The sequence below is a fragment of the Octopus sinensis genome, linkage group LG1 (genome assembly GCF_006345805.1).
Source record: "Octopus sinensis linkage group LG1, ASM634580v1, whole genome shotgun sequence".
Lineage (NCBI taxonomy): Eukaryota > Metazoa > Mollusca > Cephalopoda > Octopoda > Octopodidae > Octopus > Octopus sinensis.
This window is the reverse complement of record NC_042997.1, coordinates 32,741,393-32,758,400: the sequence shown is the minus strand read 5'-3', so window position 1 is coordinate 32,758,400 and position 17,008 is coordinate 32,741,393. Positions and strand designations below refer to the sequence as shown.

The window sequence follows — 17,008 nt, the reverse complement described above, 5'->3', positions numbered from 1 at the left end:
CGCTTGTCGTTGGGTTTTCCCACGCCCGTCTCCGCGGGACCACTCTTCCATCTTCCCCTCAGCTGTAGTCCTTTTTCCTTAACCCCCCCCTTTTTTTTGATACATACACGCGCACACATATACACACATTGCTTAAATATATACATTACTCTTACACACATTCAATCTACTCGCCATTAATACTACCACGACACTGGACACACACACACACTACTACTCAACACACGCTGGCACGATACATACGCCCCCACCCCTTCCCCTCCCTCCCTTCCTCTTTCCTTCTTTTTCTTACTACTGACCACTCTCTGCTTGCCTACCACTGTCTCGCCCTACCTCACACGCCTACACACAGATGCACAGACTAACACATACATATATTTTTTGTTTTTTTATCTCGCCTCACACACACACATACACACACGCACACACTCACACATACACACACATCTGTTGCGTTACCAACCTTGTCTCCACTCTTTGGCTTTAAAAACCTACTTTGCTCTTGTTATCGTAAACTTCCGCCTTTCACCATGTGTAACTCGTAAACACCAGTCGTTTTTTTTCTCTATCCCTGTTGCCCGCTTTGGGATCTTTCTTTCCTCTCTCTTCCTTCTTTATGTTTCCGACGAAGAGCTCCGCTCGAAACGTCATACCTTCCTGCTTCCATTTCCTGAGCGCCTATTAATAATAATACTGTAATTGTTCCATTGTTGTTGTTTTTTTGTTTTCCCGTTTGGATTAAAATTATATATATATATATATATATATATATATATATCATCATCATCATCATCATCGTTTAACGTCCGCTTTCCATGCTAGCATGGGTTGGACGGTTCAACTGGGGTCTGGGAAGCCCGAAGGCTGCACCAGGCCAGTCAGATATATATATATATATTATATATATATATATATAATATATATATATATATATATATATATATATATATATATATATATATAATATATATATTATGAGAGGCGCAATGGCCCAGTGGTTAGGGCAGTGGACTCGTGGTCGTAGGATCGCGGTTTCGATTCCCAGACCGGGCGTTGTGAGTGTTTATTGAGCGAAAACACCTTAAAGTTCCACGAGGCTCCGTGGATAAGATTGTTAATTTAAATATCGATCTTATCAAGTGGCCAGCATGGGAATAAAAACCTTCAAAGATAATAATTATTATTAAAATTATAATTTAGGGTATCTAAGAGATACTGCCACACTGGAAATAGCAGCCAACACCTGACTCTAAAACCACATTAAATGTTCATACAACACCAGGAGAGAAGACAAAAAGACAAAATAAACTAGCATATATATATATGCATATCATTTGTTATATCACATCATCATCATCATTGTTCGACTGTGGTCGAGACAATGGAATTTACCATGTTGCGCCAGACTTCACGGTCCATCATAGCATTACGGAGGTCCTGTTGTTGGATGCCTGTATCCCTGGAGATTACATCAGGGTAGGAGAGTGTGCGCCCTCTGGTGTTGCGAGTAGATGGCTTCCAGAGGAGAAGAGTAGAAATTACTTCTTTTTCAGCTCTACAACAATGTCCAGCAAACTGGACTCTCCTACCTTTCACAAGAGATGACACAGGTGGTAATTTCCCATATATTTGCATTTTAGTTGGATGGCGCCTCCACGAGAGATTTTGAGCTCTCATAAGGAGGCGAGTGTAGGTTCCATCCAACTGCCTCTCAAGCTTCTTTGATAACGTCCAGGTTTCTGAGCCATATAGTAGAATTGGTTCGACTGTGGCTTTGAATATTTCAAGTTTGAAGTCTCTACTTAGATTTGATGACCAGATCTTATGCATGTCATTACAGGCTGACCAGGCCATACCCTTTCTAGTTAGAAAGTCTTTTCCAGATGATGATATGTATGACCCAAGATATTTATAATCAGAAACCATATTTAAAGGTGCACTGTTGAGAGTGTGGATGATGCAATCACTGTTGGACAGGCACTTGTTTATGTATTCAGTTTTGGCCTCATTGAGGTAAAGACCTACACAATTTGAGGCTTGTTCAAGAGATTGTAAAAGAGACTGGGCATTGGAGAGAGAATCACTGATAAGAGCGATGTCGTTAGCAAAGTCAGTGTCTGTCAAGTACTCAGCTGGGTGTCTGGAACTTCTTCTTGGTTTTATTTCAAAGCCCTTGCCAGAGATGGTATCAACTGACATACGTAGCACATAATCAACAACAATGATGAAAAGAAATGGGGCGAGTGTGTCTCCCTGCAGTATTCCGGCCTTGATCGAGAAAGATGATGTTTCTCCATCAGGGGTTAAGATGGTTGAAGACGTATCTGTGTAGAGGACCTTGATGGCAGAAATAATTTTGTCTGGTATCCCATAGAGCTTAAGGATTTCAAACATCTTGTACCTATCTACAGAATCGAACGCTTTAGAAAAGTCTACAAATACCATTGCAAGATCGCGATTAAATGCTTTTGATTCTTCAATAAGTCTGCGCAGGCATAGTATCTGGCTCAGCGTTGAGCGCCCATGTCTGAATCCATTTTGGTTCTTTCGGAGCAAAGGTTCAACAAAAAGGACAAGACGATTTAGGATCAGTTTGTTGTACAGTTTTGCAGCAATTGACATTAGAGATATGCCCCTGTAGTTGGTGACGAGGGACAAATCGCCTTTTTTGGGTATTGGAATGATTTGAGATTGGTGCCAAATCTTTGGAGCGACAAAGGTGGAAAGTGTGTGGTTGCAGAGGTTAAGCAAAAGTGTGTGAAATCTATCATCCTTCCAAATCACAGCCGGAATGTTGTCGGGACCAAATGCTTTCGAGGCTTTTAGTTGCTTGGTGGCTGCTGTTAGTTCAAATATGGTAAAAGGGGAGGTGTTGATGTCCAGCATGTCTGATATAGGCACACTTGGGAGAGTGGGGTTATCAGGGATTTTGGCATTCTTCCCAAGGAGGTTTTTAAAATGGGTTGACCAATTTTCTAACCGCTTCTTAGCTGATCCCCCTTTAATTCTAATTGATGACCCAGAATTTTTGCCTGATAGGTCTTTGATGGATTTCCAGGCGAGATGGTGTTTTTTACTAATGTGCTCTTTCGATAGTTTACTAATTTTGCCATTGATAAATTCGACCTCGGCGTTCAAGTAAGCCTCATCAAGATTCTTCCTGGCAGCTATGAGTTGGATCTTATCACAGTCATAAAAGATATCAAGAAGTTTGCAAACCAAAACAAGAATGAAATATTCAAATATTAATTCTTTACTAAATTGTAATATTTAGTAATATTTAGTCATACAAGTTGCATTCCAGAAGTTTTAAGTCTTTTTCAGGTGAGATAATTATTAATTTGAAAGAAGTACAAAATTCTAATCTCCTTCAAAGTAGGATCCTCTAACTTTAATGCACTTGTAGTGCTCCAGACACTTTGTGAAGCTTCCACGGAAGTCCTCTAAACTGATGTTGTCCAAGACTCTTGTCACAGCCTCTTTCATCTTCTTAAAACTTCAAGGATGGCAAGTTGTTAAATGATAGTGGACCTGATTTAAATATCAATTTAATTTCATTACTCTATGTTCTCAGTTCAAATTCTACATTGATTGATTTCGCCCTTCGTCCCTCCAAAGTTGGTGACAGAAATTCCAGTCTCAATACTAGGATTGAAGTCTATTGGCAAATACTCTTTTATCTAGAAATTTGGGTGTGGTAAAGGGATGTCATGACTATTACTTTTTCCATATTTCAGAGATAGCTTGTTGACACGTGCCTTAGTACATTCTACAGAATCAGTTGTCATAGAATGGTCTCACCAGATACAAGATGTTCTAAAGAGACATTCTGCTCAATTCTTGAAGGACGGACAGAATCCAACTCCATTTGTAGAATTGAATTTCTGGCAAGATAGACTTAAGAATTTGAACTGCATCTATGACCAGGTATGTTTAGTCAAGTTTAATTTTGTTTCTTCTATTTTAAGGCGGCAGAATGGTTAAAATGACAGCATCAGTGTCATTAGTGGTGATGGCATTATCCTTCTCCTTCTCCTCTCTACATGCCTGTCCTCTCAAATTTATTTGAAACAGTATCTTCAGTCCATGATTACTCCAAGTTCCCTGCTTTCATTCATCAAAATTATTTTCTCTTTTTTTAAAAAAAAATCTTTGTTCTGTTGTTTATAGCTACAAGCTCCAAGAGTTGTAAAAATGGCAAACCTATTAGAAAGAACCAACAGTGTATATCACATTTCTTTCCAGAATTTGTTACGAGATGTTGAAACTGGTAAGAACTAGTTATTTATATTTAAACAATATTCTCTAGTTATTCTGATGGTCAGGTTTCTCATAAAAGTTGAACTACATCATATAATCTTGGAACTGTTAATATATGCAACGTTAATATTTCATTAATTAGATATATCTGTAATATGTGTAGCAGAGTAAAATTTACATTACACTCACATATATAGATATATATATATATATGTATGTATGATCAAAAAATCAATGGCAATTGTAGTTGTGATACCAGTGCCGATGGCATGTAAAAAGATCCCTCCGAACGTAGCCGTTGCCAGCACCGCCTTGACTGGCCTCCGTGCCGGTGGCACGTAAAAAGCACCAACCAATCGTGGCCATTGCCAGCCTCGGCTGGCATGTAAAAAGCACCCACTACACTCATGGAGTGGTTGGCGTTAGGAAGAGCATCCAGCTGTAGAAACACTGCCAGATCAGACTGGAGCCTGGTGCAGCCTTCTGGCTTCCCAGACCCCAGTTGAACCGTCCAACCCATGCTAGCATGGAGAATGGACGTTAAACAATGATGATGATGATGTATGTATATATATATGTATATATATATCTATGTATGTATATATGTGTGTGTGTATATATATATATATATATATATATACACACACACATATATACATACATAGATATATATATATGAAACGGATAATCTTGATCTCCAACTTAACATGGGGGTTGTTTTAAAAACACAGAATACTATATTATTCACCTTGAGAGAATCTCTCATAAAGACTTGGGGTATATAAAAGCACTCATCATTATATTATTGACAGACGAGAACCATCTGCTATAGCTGCCAGAACTGCCAGATGATATGATTTCACCCTGCTAGTTGTTCTTCAGTGACAGACATCCTTAAGTTGCATAACAGCCAAATCTCCTGTCAATGATATATAGAGCATCAGTGTCTGTTCAGGCTTTGCGCATTCAGCCAAGAATACTACTATCATTTATTTCAAGCCTTCGCATGTCCTTTGCAGTCACAACCCATGCAATTCCATATAGTCTGACTGTTCACACACAGGCATCATACAATCTACCTTTTACTCTGAAGGCGAGGCCCTTTGTTACCAACTTTGCCCAGCCTATTCTTGTTTTTTCAGCTATGCTCTCAGAGCATCCACCTCTACTATTCACTTGGTCACCTGCACACACACATACATATGCTTATCACGTGATCACGTGACCGACCAGGCTATCAGATGTTGCTACACATCGCTGGTCACCATGCACTTCACATTTAGCCTTTAAATGACGCTACCCCACTGGCTAATCGAGCAGAAGAAAGAGTGAGAGAAAGTTGTGGCGAAAGAGTACAGCAGGGGCTGCCACCATCTCCCTGCCGGAGCCTCGTGGAGCTTTGAGTGTTTTCGCTCAATAAACACTCACAACGCCCGGTCTGGGAATCGAAACCGCAATCCTACTATCGCGAGTCAGCTGCCTTAACCACTGGGCCATTGCGCCTCCACATATATATGCATATATACATGCATATGTCTTGAGCTCCTTTCAGTTTCTGTCTGCTACTCAAAAGAAAAATTGTTGGTGAAAATTTTTGGGTAAAATTTTCGAAAATTTTTGGGGGAAAACTTTCTAAAAATTTTTTGGGAAAATTCTCGGGGAAAATTTTCGAAAAATTTTCGGGTAAAATTTTTGGAAAAAATTTTCGAAAAATTTTTGCGGAAAATTTTGGGGCAAAAATTTTCGAAAAATTGTTTGGGAAAATTTTCGGTGAAAATTTTCGAAAAATTGTTGGTGAAAATTTTCGAAAAAATTTTTGGGTAAAATTTTGGGCAAAAATTTTCGGAAAATTTTTTGGGAAAATTTTCGGTGAAAATTTTCGAAAAATTTTTTGGGGAAATTTTCGGTGAAAATTTTGGGTAAAATTTTCGAAAATTCTCGGCGAAAATTAAAAAAAAATTTTCGGGTAAAATTTTCGAAAAATTTTTGGGGGAAATTCTCGGTGAAAATTTAAAAAAAATTTTCGGGTAAAATTTTCGATGAAAATTTTCGAGAAATTTTTGTGGAAAATTTTCGACAATTTTTGGAGGAAAGTTTCGGTGAAGATTTTCGAAAAATTTTTGGGTAAAATTTTCGGCCAAAATTCTCGGTGAAAATTTTCGAAAAATTTTTTGGGGAAATTTTGGGCAAAAATTTTCTAAAAATTTTTGGGTAAAATTTTCGAAAAATTATTGGTGAAAATTTTCGAAAAAATTTTTGGGGAAAATTTTGCGCCTAAATTTTGTTTATTATCAGTAAATATGTTGAGACAAGGAGAATACAAATTCACTTATGCAACCACATACATACACACATATATACACATGCACATATACACATAAATGTATATGCACACACATGGCAGACTTCTTCAGTTTCTATTTACCAATTACATTCATAAGTAATTGGTCAACCTGAAGCTATAGTGTAGAACATTAGTTGACATTGTTAACGCAGTAGGACAGAACCCCTAACTGTGTTGATCTGAAGCAAACTTCTTAACCACATAAGCATGCCTATACTACATACATGCATGCACACACAGACACACACACACACATGTATGCATGCATGCATCCGCACATGCTTCAATATCAATGGAGATGTAGACAGGCTATACTTTCCATTCAAGGATCTGATGAGTTGGTAGACTATGATGCTTCAGTCTCCACTTTTTGCAAAGCCAACAGCTTCATGGAGTGAACCGGGTATTTAATTTTTTTTTTTTTTGTGAGACCAGCGTTAGTGAAAACGACATGTATATGTATGTATGTGTTTATATGCATATAACTTTTTTTGTTTATTTTCTTTTATTATTTGATCATTTTTAGCTCTTGATGAGGCAAGAGACATAAACGTATTCTTAAAACCACTTCACAACCTCTTCACTGATATCCAACAAGCTGATTTCACAGACCTGACACAGCATTTTCCTCCACTTATACATGTCATTTGCCTTATATGGGCCAACTCCAACTTTTACAATACAGCTCCACGTATCACAGTTTTGCTGCAAGAAACGTGTAACTTGGTCATCAATTTGGTTTGTATCCTAAATATATTTGATTGTTTCTATACAATTTACAAGGGCCGTAGATAGTTGTTGCTTAGCTTCTTCTTGTCCATAAAGACTTTTAATCAAAGACACTCCGATTCTAGTTGTGACTTTCCCATCTTTTATTCAGGCATATTGTATACTAGCTGTATCGCCCGGCATTGCTTGAGTTTCTTTCGACCCTTTAGAATTGGAATTTTTGAAAAGTAAAAATTTTGCATTATGTAGCTTCAAGTGAACAACTAAAAAATGGCAACACAGCAGTTAAAAAATCGTAAAAAATAGGGATTTTCATAGAAAGAAAAGCAGCTTTTTGATGTAAATAATTTTTGGTGTTAACATGGTCCGATTTGAATTTTTTCTTCTACGGAAGGAAGAGCAAGCCTTCTTCTATCATACTCTCAATTTTGGTCAACTTGTGCCGCAGGGTCTTGGAGGAGATAGTGTTAGTTGAAGGCTACCAAACCTGCCATACACAGACAACTTCAGCTTTATATATAGAGAGATTTTACTACATTATTCACTGTCCTTCTTTTAATAAAACAGCAGGGTATAATTTGAGGAAGAGTTGGCTGCTATTTCTATCAAGTCGATTAACTACTTAGAGTTGTCATAGATGACTTGTAGCCTGTGGAACTTTCTCAATGGCACACTGGCACACCTAATGAAAACTTACCTTAAATTTTTTAGTAGTGTGGCCTACCTGATTATGAGCCATGTCTTGTGAAGCACACTTCTCGAAAAAGGTTACCCAAGCATGCCATGCCTGGTAAAGAATGTACGTTGTGCACGTATACATATATATATATCATCCTAATTATCATCATCATCATCATCATCATCATCGATTAACATCTGTTTTCCCTGCTGGCATGGGTTGGACGGTTTGACTGAGGTCTGGAGAGCCAGTGGCTGCACCAAGTTCCAATCTGGCCTGGCAGACTTTCTACAGCTAGATGCCCTTCCTAACGCCAACCACTCCAAGAGTGTAGTGGGTGCTTTTTACGTGCCACCAGCACAGGAATCAGTAAGGGGTTCTCGCGTCGGTCACGATTGATTGGTGAATTTTTCGTGCCACTGGTACCGGAGCCAGTAATGTGGGCCTGGCAACGAACGCATTCAGATGGTGCTTTTTAAGTGCCACTGACACAAGAGCCGGTCAGTGGGTACTGGCGTCGGTCATGATCGGTTGGTGCTTTATATATATATATATATATTTATACATAGATTCAGATGGTACTTAAGTTAAAGGCACCAGAATTTAGTATGGTATTATCCATATGATTTAAAATAAGGTGGTTATAATATATATATTCGTAAGTGAACCATCCGAACGTGGCCGTTGCCAGTGCCACCCCGACAGGCCTCTGTGCCGGTGGCACGTAAAAAGCACCATCCGACCGTGGCGGTTTGCCAGCCCCGTCTGGCATGTAAAAAGCACCCACTACACTCACGGAGTGGTTGGCGTTAGGAAGGGCATCCAGCCATAGAAACATTGCTAGATCAGACTGGGCCTGATGCAGCCTTCTGGCTTCCCAGATCCCCGGTCGAACCGTCCAACCCATGCTAGCATGGAAAGCGGACGCTAAATGATGATGATGATGATGATATATATATATATATTGTGCACAAGGTACATTCTTTCCCAATCCGGTGATCTTTCTTTGGAATTTCTCCCTGTTTCCTTCTGGTTAAGATTTCTTCTCTTAGATTTGAAATTTCTCCCTTAGGGACAAAATGCCTCAACTTGAGATCTGCTAGTTTAACTTCCCTCAAGAATATAGCTTAGAAATGGATGTACTTCATCAAATTTATTTACCACATATACAATACATAAGGATGATGTCTCTATGAATGCAACCATTCAGATAATGACATGAAGATTGTTTGTTATCTTGCTAATCTCCATTCTTCAATTTGTACAAAACTTAGTACATTTTGTGTGTATGTTTTGGAATGGGGTGGATGAATGGCTGGAGGTATGTATGTGCTTTTGCTTATAGTTGTCTATCAAATTCAGTGATGACTCCCTTGTATTTCTCTAAGATATTATGTTGATATTTCTATTTGTAGGCAAGGGATCATTCTGAACCAACTGAAATTTTCAAAGGAGAAATTGAAGAAAGTATGGTTAAAGTGAGAAATGTTGAGCAAATTTTAGAATGCTTTAAAGAAACATATGAAGAATACAAATCAAAACTGGAAGAATATTTCTCAGATCAAACTCAAGTTAAACTGTGGCAATTCTCTCCTGCTCTAGTGTTTGATAGATTTGATAAATTTCAGCAAAGAATTCAAGTTGTGAAGGTAAGTTAAAAACTTTCCTTCAAAACTTTCCTCAAGATACTTGTGTCTCCTGAAACCTTGCACTCTGTTCTTATGATGACAAGGGTTCCAGTTGATCTGATCGATGGAATACCCTCCATCAGGCATTTGCCATATCCTGAATGCCTTACTTCCCTGGGCATGGACACATTGAAACTCTGACGTCTGGCAGCTGACTTGGCAGACACCCATAAAATTATCAACCATCTTACAAACAATAACTCTGAGCACCTTTTTGAACTCCCACCCGTGTAACACCCGTGGACATATTTACAAAGTCAGAAAACAGCACAGCTCCCATGACTTTAGGAAACATTTTTTCACGCTGAGAGTTGCTGAAACATGGAACAAACTGCCAGCATCAGTTGTTAGTTGTCGGAACACTGCATCCTTCAAAACTTTCATGCTTTCTGAGATTCGCCAACGCTACACCTGATTTTCTCTCCTCCATACACACGCAAGCTTGTATCTGACTCTTACATTGTTCGCTTTCCAGACATTTGTACATTACTGCATATACTCCATATGCGCTTTCTGACAAGTTGTGGTGCACCTGAGCACTGTATACAATAATTTCATTATTATTATTATTTGTGAAATTAATATGCAAGTAACTGAGCATTCCATAGATACATGTACCCTTCACAAAGATCTCAGGGAGATTTAGCATAGCACAGAATGTGACAAATCTGGCCCATTGAAATACAGATACTACTCATTTTTGTGGGCTGTGTTGATGGAGCAAGGTGAAATAAAATGTCTTGCTCAAGGACAGAATGCCTTGCCAAGAATTAACTCATGACCTTGCAATCAGGAACCAAATATTCTAACCACTGAGTCATGCACTTACTTGTGTCTAAGATAAAAAGTATGCTAGTTTACTCTCTGAAGAGTTGACTAGCATCATTGATACAACATTCACCAGTGCAGGTGATCATTTTAATCAGCTAGTATAGTCAGTACTTTCTGAGCACATGATGTCAACATGGATGGTATCTCTGGACATTAATAGCAGTTTAATAGAATTTTATAAGGCGACGAGCTGGCAGAAACGTTAGCACGTCCTTGTTTGTCCTCTCTGTGTTTAGCCCCTTGTGGGTAGTAAAGAAATAGGTATTTCGTCTGCCATTACGTTCTGATTTCAAATTCCGCAGAGGTCGACTTTGCTTTTCAGCCTTTTGGGGTCAATAAATTAAGTACCAGTTATGCACTGGGGGTCGATGTTATCAACTTAATCACTTTGTCTGTCCTTGTTTGTCCCCTCTGTGTTAAGCCCCTTGTGAGCAATAAAGAAATAATTAATAGCAGTTTAAAAGTGATCAAGACAACACATCTGATTTGAGTCGGATATGCCAATTATTATTCATTACAAGTCCTGCTGCTGTTGCTAATAGCTAATTTATTTGTAGTCTACCAGCCTTTGTGACATCAGTGATTTTTTTGGACATTATTACACCATTAGCTGGCTCCATGCCATCAAAAATGTAGTAGTTTATATATGAATAAGGTACATAATAATCACACATACAAACATTCACATACTTCCCTTGTACATGCACACACATACATGCATATACTTACACAGAGTTGAAACACTGACTGATTTTCATTTTCATCATTGAATGTTCACCATCCCACTTCCATTGCACACACACACATGCACATTTACATGACTCCCTTTTATATACACACATACATACTTACGCAGAGTTGAAACGCTGTTTGATTTTTTTTTCACTGTAGTATTTCCATCAACCCGCTACCAAGTTTGCCATCACCCCTTCCTCTCTCATTCATGTGTTGTGATGGAGAAAGACACGAGTATTATTATAGTAGATATTTGTTTGACTGATTTTCATTCTAGCATTTGGTGCAGAGCTGGGCTGCTTCTGATAATCTGTAGAAACAGTGAAATCATGTGATTTATATATATATATATATATATATATATATATATATATTTATGTGTGTGTATATATATATATATATATGTATATATGTATATGTATATATATATATTTAAGTATAGGATAAAATCTTTCTAAGAATTTATCAAATATAAAACAAAAGCATAAACAGACAGTTACCAGGTAACAAATCTATTTATAACACATTTATATTGCATAATGATGATGAATGCAAATGTTGATAAAAAATATATACATATACATTCTGCACCTTTCTTGGTTTCCTGTTATATGTATATATTTTATATATATATATCTGCATTTCTCTTCAATATGTTATAAATATCTTATAAATTGATTTGTTACCTGTTCAAGATTTGTTCTATTATATATATATATATATATATATATATATATATATGAGGGTTGGTTGCTGCAAAGTTCCTGGCTTTTGGTAAAAGAAAATAGAAGAGGATCAGTTAATTAGGGTTTTATTCAACAAATTCCCCTCTCAGGTTTACACACTTATTGCAGCGGTCCTTCAGTTTTTCTAAGCACTGTAAAAGGTCAGGCCCCCAACCAGGCCTTTTGCAATACCCCTAAAGCCAGGAACTTTTCAGCACCCACTTGTATATATGTATATATATATATATATGCCAGCGCCGTGGCCAATGCCAGTGCCACCTCGACTGGCTTCTCTGCCAGTGGCACGTAAAAAGCACCAACTGATCGTGAACGCTGCCAGCCTCCCCTGGCACCTGTGCCGGTGTCACGTAAAAAGTACCCAATACACTCACGGAGTGGTTGGCATTAGGAAGGGCATCCAGCTGTAGAAACACTGCCAGATCAGTCTGGAGCCTGGTGCAGCCCCTGGCTTCCCGGACCCCAGTCAAACCGTCCAACCCGTGCTAGCACGGATAACGGACGTTAAACGACGACTATTGTTGTTGTTGTTGTTGTTGTTCTTCTTCTTCTTCTCCTCCTCCTCCTCCTCCTTCTTCTTCTTCTTCTTCATTTGCATATTGATCTTTGATTGTCCTTCAGTATCTGTTCAATTGTCTATATAATATTTCAGACTGGATTTGAACCCACAGACTTTAATTCTAAGAACTAAGAGTAATAACACTATTATTCACAAGCCACAAAATACTTAGAATTAATGCTATATTTTATGTTATTTAAAGTCAGCATTCCAGTTTGCTTCTTTGGTTTTTAGTAGTTTCCACTGTGCATCTCTACCAATTATAGACATTTCATAAAAAATAAAACTTACTGTGCTTTATTTTGATATTTTCAGAAATTAATGGAAACCTCAACTGAATTCATGAAGCTTGAGAAGGTCGAACTTGGTGGCATCAAAGGTAAAATCCTAAGCAAACAAGTTATCCAAATCAGTGATGAATTTAAAGAACAATACAAAGTATTCCAGGAGAAAACCTATGACACATTAGATTCAAATAACCAGGTAACATTTTCTCCTGTTTGGTTATATTTTGAAAAGTTTCACCTGTGGAATACATTTTGAGACAATTTTATTGTATAGACAGGAGACAAGAGGTTGAATTGGATGCTAGAATCGCTGCTGGTAGTACAGTAATGTGCCAACTTCAATATACAACCCTCAGAAGAGGAGCGGTTGATAAAAGGAAACCAAACTTACTGTCAACATTTTGGTTTTCATGTCTAACCTCACCTCTGATCATGAATGTTGAGTAATGCCTGAAAGGTGAAGACATGTGGCCTAGTGGTTAGAGTATTTGGCTCACAATTGTAAGGTCATGGGTTCAAACACCAGTGGTGTGTTGTGTCCTTTAGCAAGACACTTTTTTCCATGTTGCTCCAGTCCACTCAGCTGGTAAAAATGAGTAGTGGCTGTATTTCAAGACTAGGAACAAAATGGTTAGATAATATCCATAGTCTCAGTTGGTGATGTTTGGGAATCCAGTGGGAAAGTGTTAAGACAATTGCCTGAGGAATCAACCCCACTACCCTCCAATGAATATTGGACTGAGAAAATAAATGATGATAATATATTTTTAGTTTTATGCAAATTAGTGGAAGGTTTTCTATATTACATCTGAAGGAAGTAATCTTTAACAATATATAAGTTGAGGTTAGGGCAGCGAACTGGCAGAATCATTAGCACACCAGGCGAAATGCTTAGCGATATTTCATCTGCCATTATGTTCTGAGTTCAAATTCCACCAAGGTTGACTTTGCCTTTCATCCTTTCAGGGTTGATTAAATAAGTACCAGTTACACACTGGGGATTGATGTAATCGACTTAATCCTTTTGTCTTTCCTTGTTTGTCCCCTTTCTATTTAGCCCCCTGTGGGCAATAAAGAAATAAATATATAAGTTGAGGTGTCACACAGTAGGTGACAACTAATCATTGTAACAGAATGAAGTCATCTGTGCATGTGTATATGGGTATTAAATTTTCTGTTCCTCTTATGATCTAAGCCAGGGTTGGTCAACCTGAGGCCTATGGTCCGCTTGATACTTTCTTGAAGTATTGTGTTTAATTTCAAAATAAAATTGTTTGTGTAAACATTTGTTTGAAATTAAATTTTAAATTTATAATTGGCAGTAAAACAACAGCCAACAATTTTATAATTTTAAACAAAGGAAAAGTATGAAAAATTCCTGATTCTGTAATTTGATTATTTGACTATTAGTGCATAAAGTATACAAGCGGCCCTCAAAAAATTTCTGTGATTAAAGTGGCCTGTAATATAATCCAAGTTAGCCAGGCCTGATCTAAGCATTGACTGAGTCCACCTCTCCCATCCCTAAGCCTCTCATCAAAACCTTCAATGGATTTGTGCCAATTATTTCCCTGTACTTTATGCAGTTAAAATAATGCATACCATGAGATACACCATATCTCCAGAGTAGATAGAAGTTATCCAAGACTCCTACCTTTGGAGTCATTTGGACATATTGTCTTCATTTAATGTATTTAGAGTAAATCAATTTAGTAGAATTCATCTTTCTCCATGTTTTATCCATGGTAGGATTGTAACTACAATCTTAAGAGATTTTATCAAGTAATCATATTGTAAGTTTTCCTGCAGCTAAGAAGACAAGGTCACCTGAGAGTTAGGTATCTTAGCCATAAATTCAATGCAGTACCTGTGTCATAGTACAAACTCTTGCTTGACAGACAGGTAAAAAGGCTACAGCCTTGGCTAGCTGAGTGTAGTTCTTATACATTGTATTGTTAAAATTTAGAAAGGTGGCGAGCAGGCAGAAAGGTTAGCACGCCGGGCAAAATGCCTAGCGGTATTTCGTCTGCCGCTATTTCGTTCTGAGTTCAAATTCCGCCGAGGTCGATTTTGCCTTTCATCCTTTCGGGGTCGATTAAATAAGTACCAGTTATGCACTGGGGTCGATGTAATCGACTTAATCCGTTTGTCTGTCCTTGTTTGTCCCCTCTATGTTTAGCCCCTTGTGGGTAGTAAAGAAATAGGTATTTCGTCTGTCTTCATGTTCTGGGTTCAGATGCTGTCAGGGTTGACTTTGCCCTTCATCCTTTCAGGGTCGATAAATTAAGTACCAGTGAAACACTGGGATCGATGTAATCGACTATCCTTCTCCCCCAAATTTCAGGCCTTGTGTCTATAGTAGAAAGGATTATTAGAATTTACATACTAAATTAAGAGTTGCCTTTTTTTTGCTTAATTAAATACCAAAAATGTTAATGTTTGAATTTTAATTCTATTCTAATTCTAAACAAGGAATTTCTTGATGACTTTGAGAAGTTCCAAAATCGAATCTATGACCTGGATCGAAGATTGGGTACCATAATTTGCCAAGGATTTGATGATTGCTCCGGTCTTCAATCTTGTTTCAAGGTAAGACATAATTTTAATTCTCAATCTCAATCTTATATAACCCCTGAAGTAATATTTGACTGGTTTCTTAGGGGCACCAAGCATGTTGGTGTTATGACTATCTGCTTTACAAGAAAACTTTTGAATCACTGAGGTAACCTTTACATTGTCAGATGACCAGCTAGAAATAAGGATTGATTGTATAATGTAGTCTCGAGTTCCCTGCACATAGTAAAACGATGGAATTGTCATGGCTGGAATGTTTTTGATCATAAGTCTATTCAATCAAGATGCCTGACCTGGGGTTAATTAACAACAACAGACAATCTTTTTATGTTCATTTATTCTTTAATAATAGGCAGATGGGATTGCCTATGTGAAGCCTGTTATATTTTATACATTCAATAGAATATTCCAAATAAGTTCTGAAGTGTTACCTGTTAGTATCTTTACTAGTAATGCCCCGCCCCCCACCATAATATTTTATTTCTGATGTACATAGATGAGATAAGAACAATGCATTATAAGATAAGCAAAATTTTTAAAAAAAAGATGAGGATTAAGAAAATGGGACCAAACATACATTTATAAAAGAGAGAACTGAAAGCAAAGGACAAGAACTATAAAATGGTAAATTACTTAAGGGGACAAATCATTAGAGTCAGTACTGCATTAATCATTTAGCAAAATAAGCATGTGCTTAGGGTTTCAAGGGAAGAGGGGACACCACAGAAATGGTAAATGGTTTATGGTACAAAAGAAAACACTTTAAACTTGTTGAAAGAATATTTGAAATGGTTTACATGATTGAAATTTCAAAGTGTTCATGGTATCATAGTGAGGATCTGATCAAAGACTTTGTAATTAAAAAACTTAGGGGAAAACATTTCACATATGAATAAAGTAGACGTATACAAAAATAAACATTTTCCATCTTACTGTTAGTTTTGTTTCATTTTGAAAAATGAAAATTTATCTTATGGTTTATTATTGTTTATATTTTGAATTACATATATAAGGCGCAGGAGTGGCTGTGTGGTAAGTAGCTTGCTAACCAACCACATGGTTCCGGGTTCAGTCCCACTGCATGGCATCTTGGGCAAGTGTCTTCTGCTATAGCCCCGGGCCGACCAATGCCTTGTGAGTAGATTTGGTAGACGGAAACTGAAAGAAGCCTGTCGTATATATGTGTATATATATATATGTATGTGTGTGTGTTTGTGTTTGTCCCTCTAGCATTGCTTGACAACCGATGCTGGTGTGTTTACGTCCCCGTCACTTAGCAGTTCGGCAAAAGAGACCAATAGAATAAGTACTGGGCTTACAAAGAATAAGTCCCGGGGTCGATTTGCTCGACTAAAGGCGGTGCTCCAGCATGGCCGCAGTCAAATGACTGAAACAAGTAAAAGAGTAAAAGAGTAGAGTATAAGTGTGGGTACTGAAATCTACTAAGTGCTTAGGGCTTCTATGGATCTTAATCTGGTTCTGGTTAGAGTAAATCATAAAACGTTTTGTGGGACTTGTTCTTGTTCTGCACTCTGAGTTCAAATCCTGCCATGGTTGGTTTTTGCCTTTGTTGATACCA

General features: G+C 37.7%; 1 protein-coding gene across 1 annotated transcript in view; it reads left to right on the top strand.

Annotated features, from left to right (window-relative positions):
- Positions 1 to 17,008, top strand: part of LOC115212689 (dynein beta chain, ciliary-like) — a 168,850-nt gene that overhangs the window by 15,683 nt on the left and 136,159 nt on the right. Inside the window, exons 4-9 of the mRNA XM_029781368.2 lie at positions 3,738 to 3,927; positions 4,171 to 4,270; positions 7,131 to 7,342; positions 9,428 to 9,661; positions 12,884 to 13,051; positions 15,328 to 15,444. Coding sequence (XP_029637228.1) covers positions 3,738 to 3,927; positions 4,171 to 4,270; positions 7,131 to 7,342; positions 9,428 to 9,661; positions 12,884 to 13,051; positions 15,328 to 15,444 — 1,021 coding nt within the window. The remainder of the gene's footprint in view (positions 1 to 3,737; positions 3,928 to 4,170; positions 4,271 to 7,130; positions 7,343 to 9,427; positions 9,662 to 12,883; positions 13,052 to 15,327; positions 15,445 to 17,008) is intronic.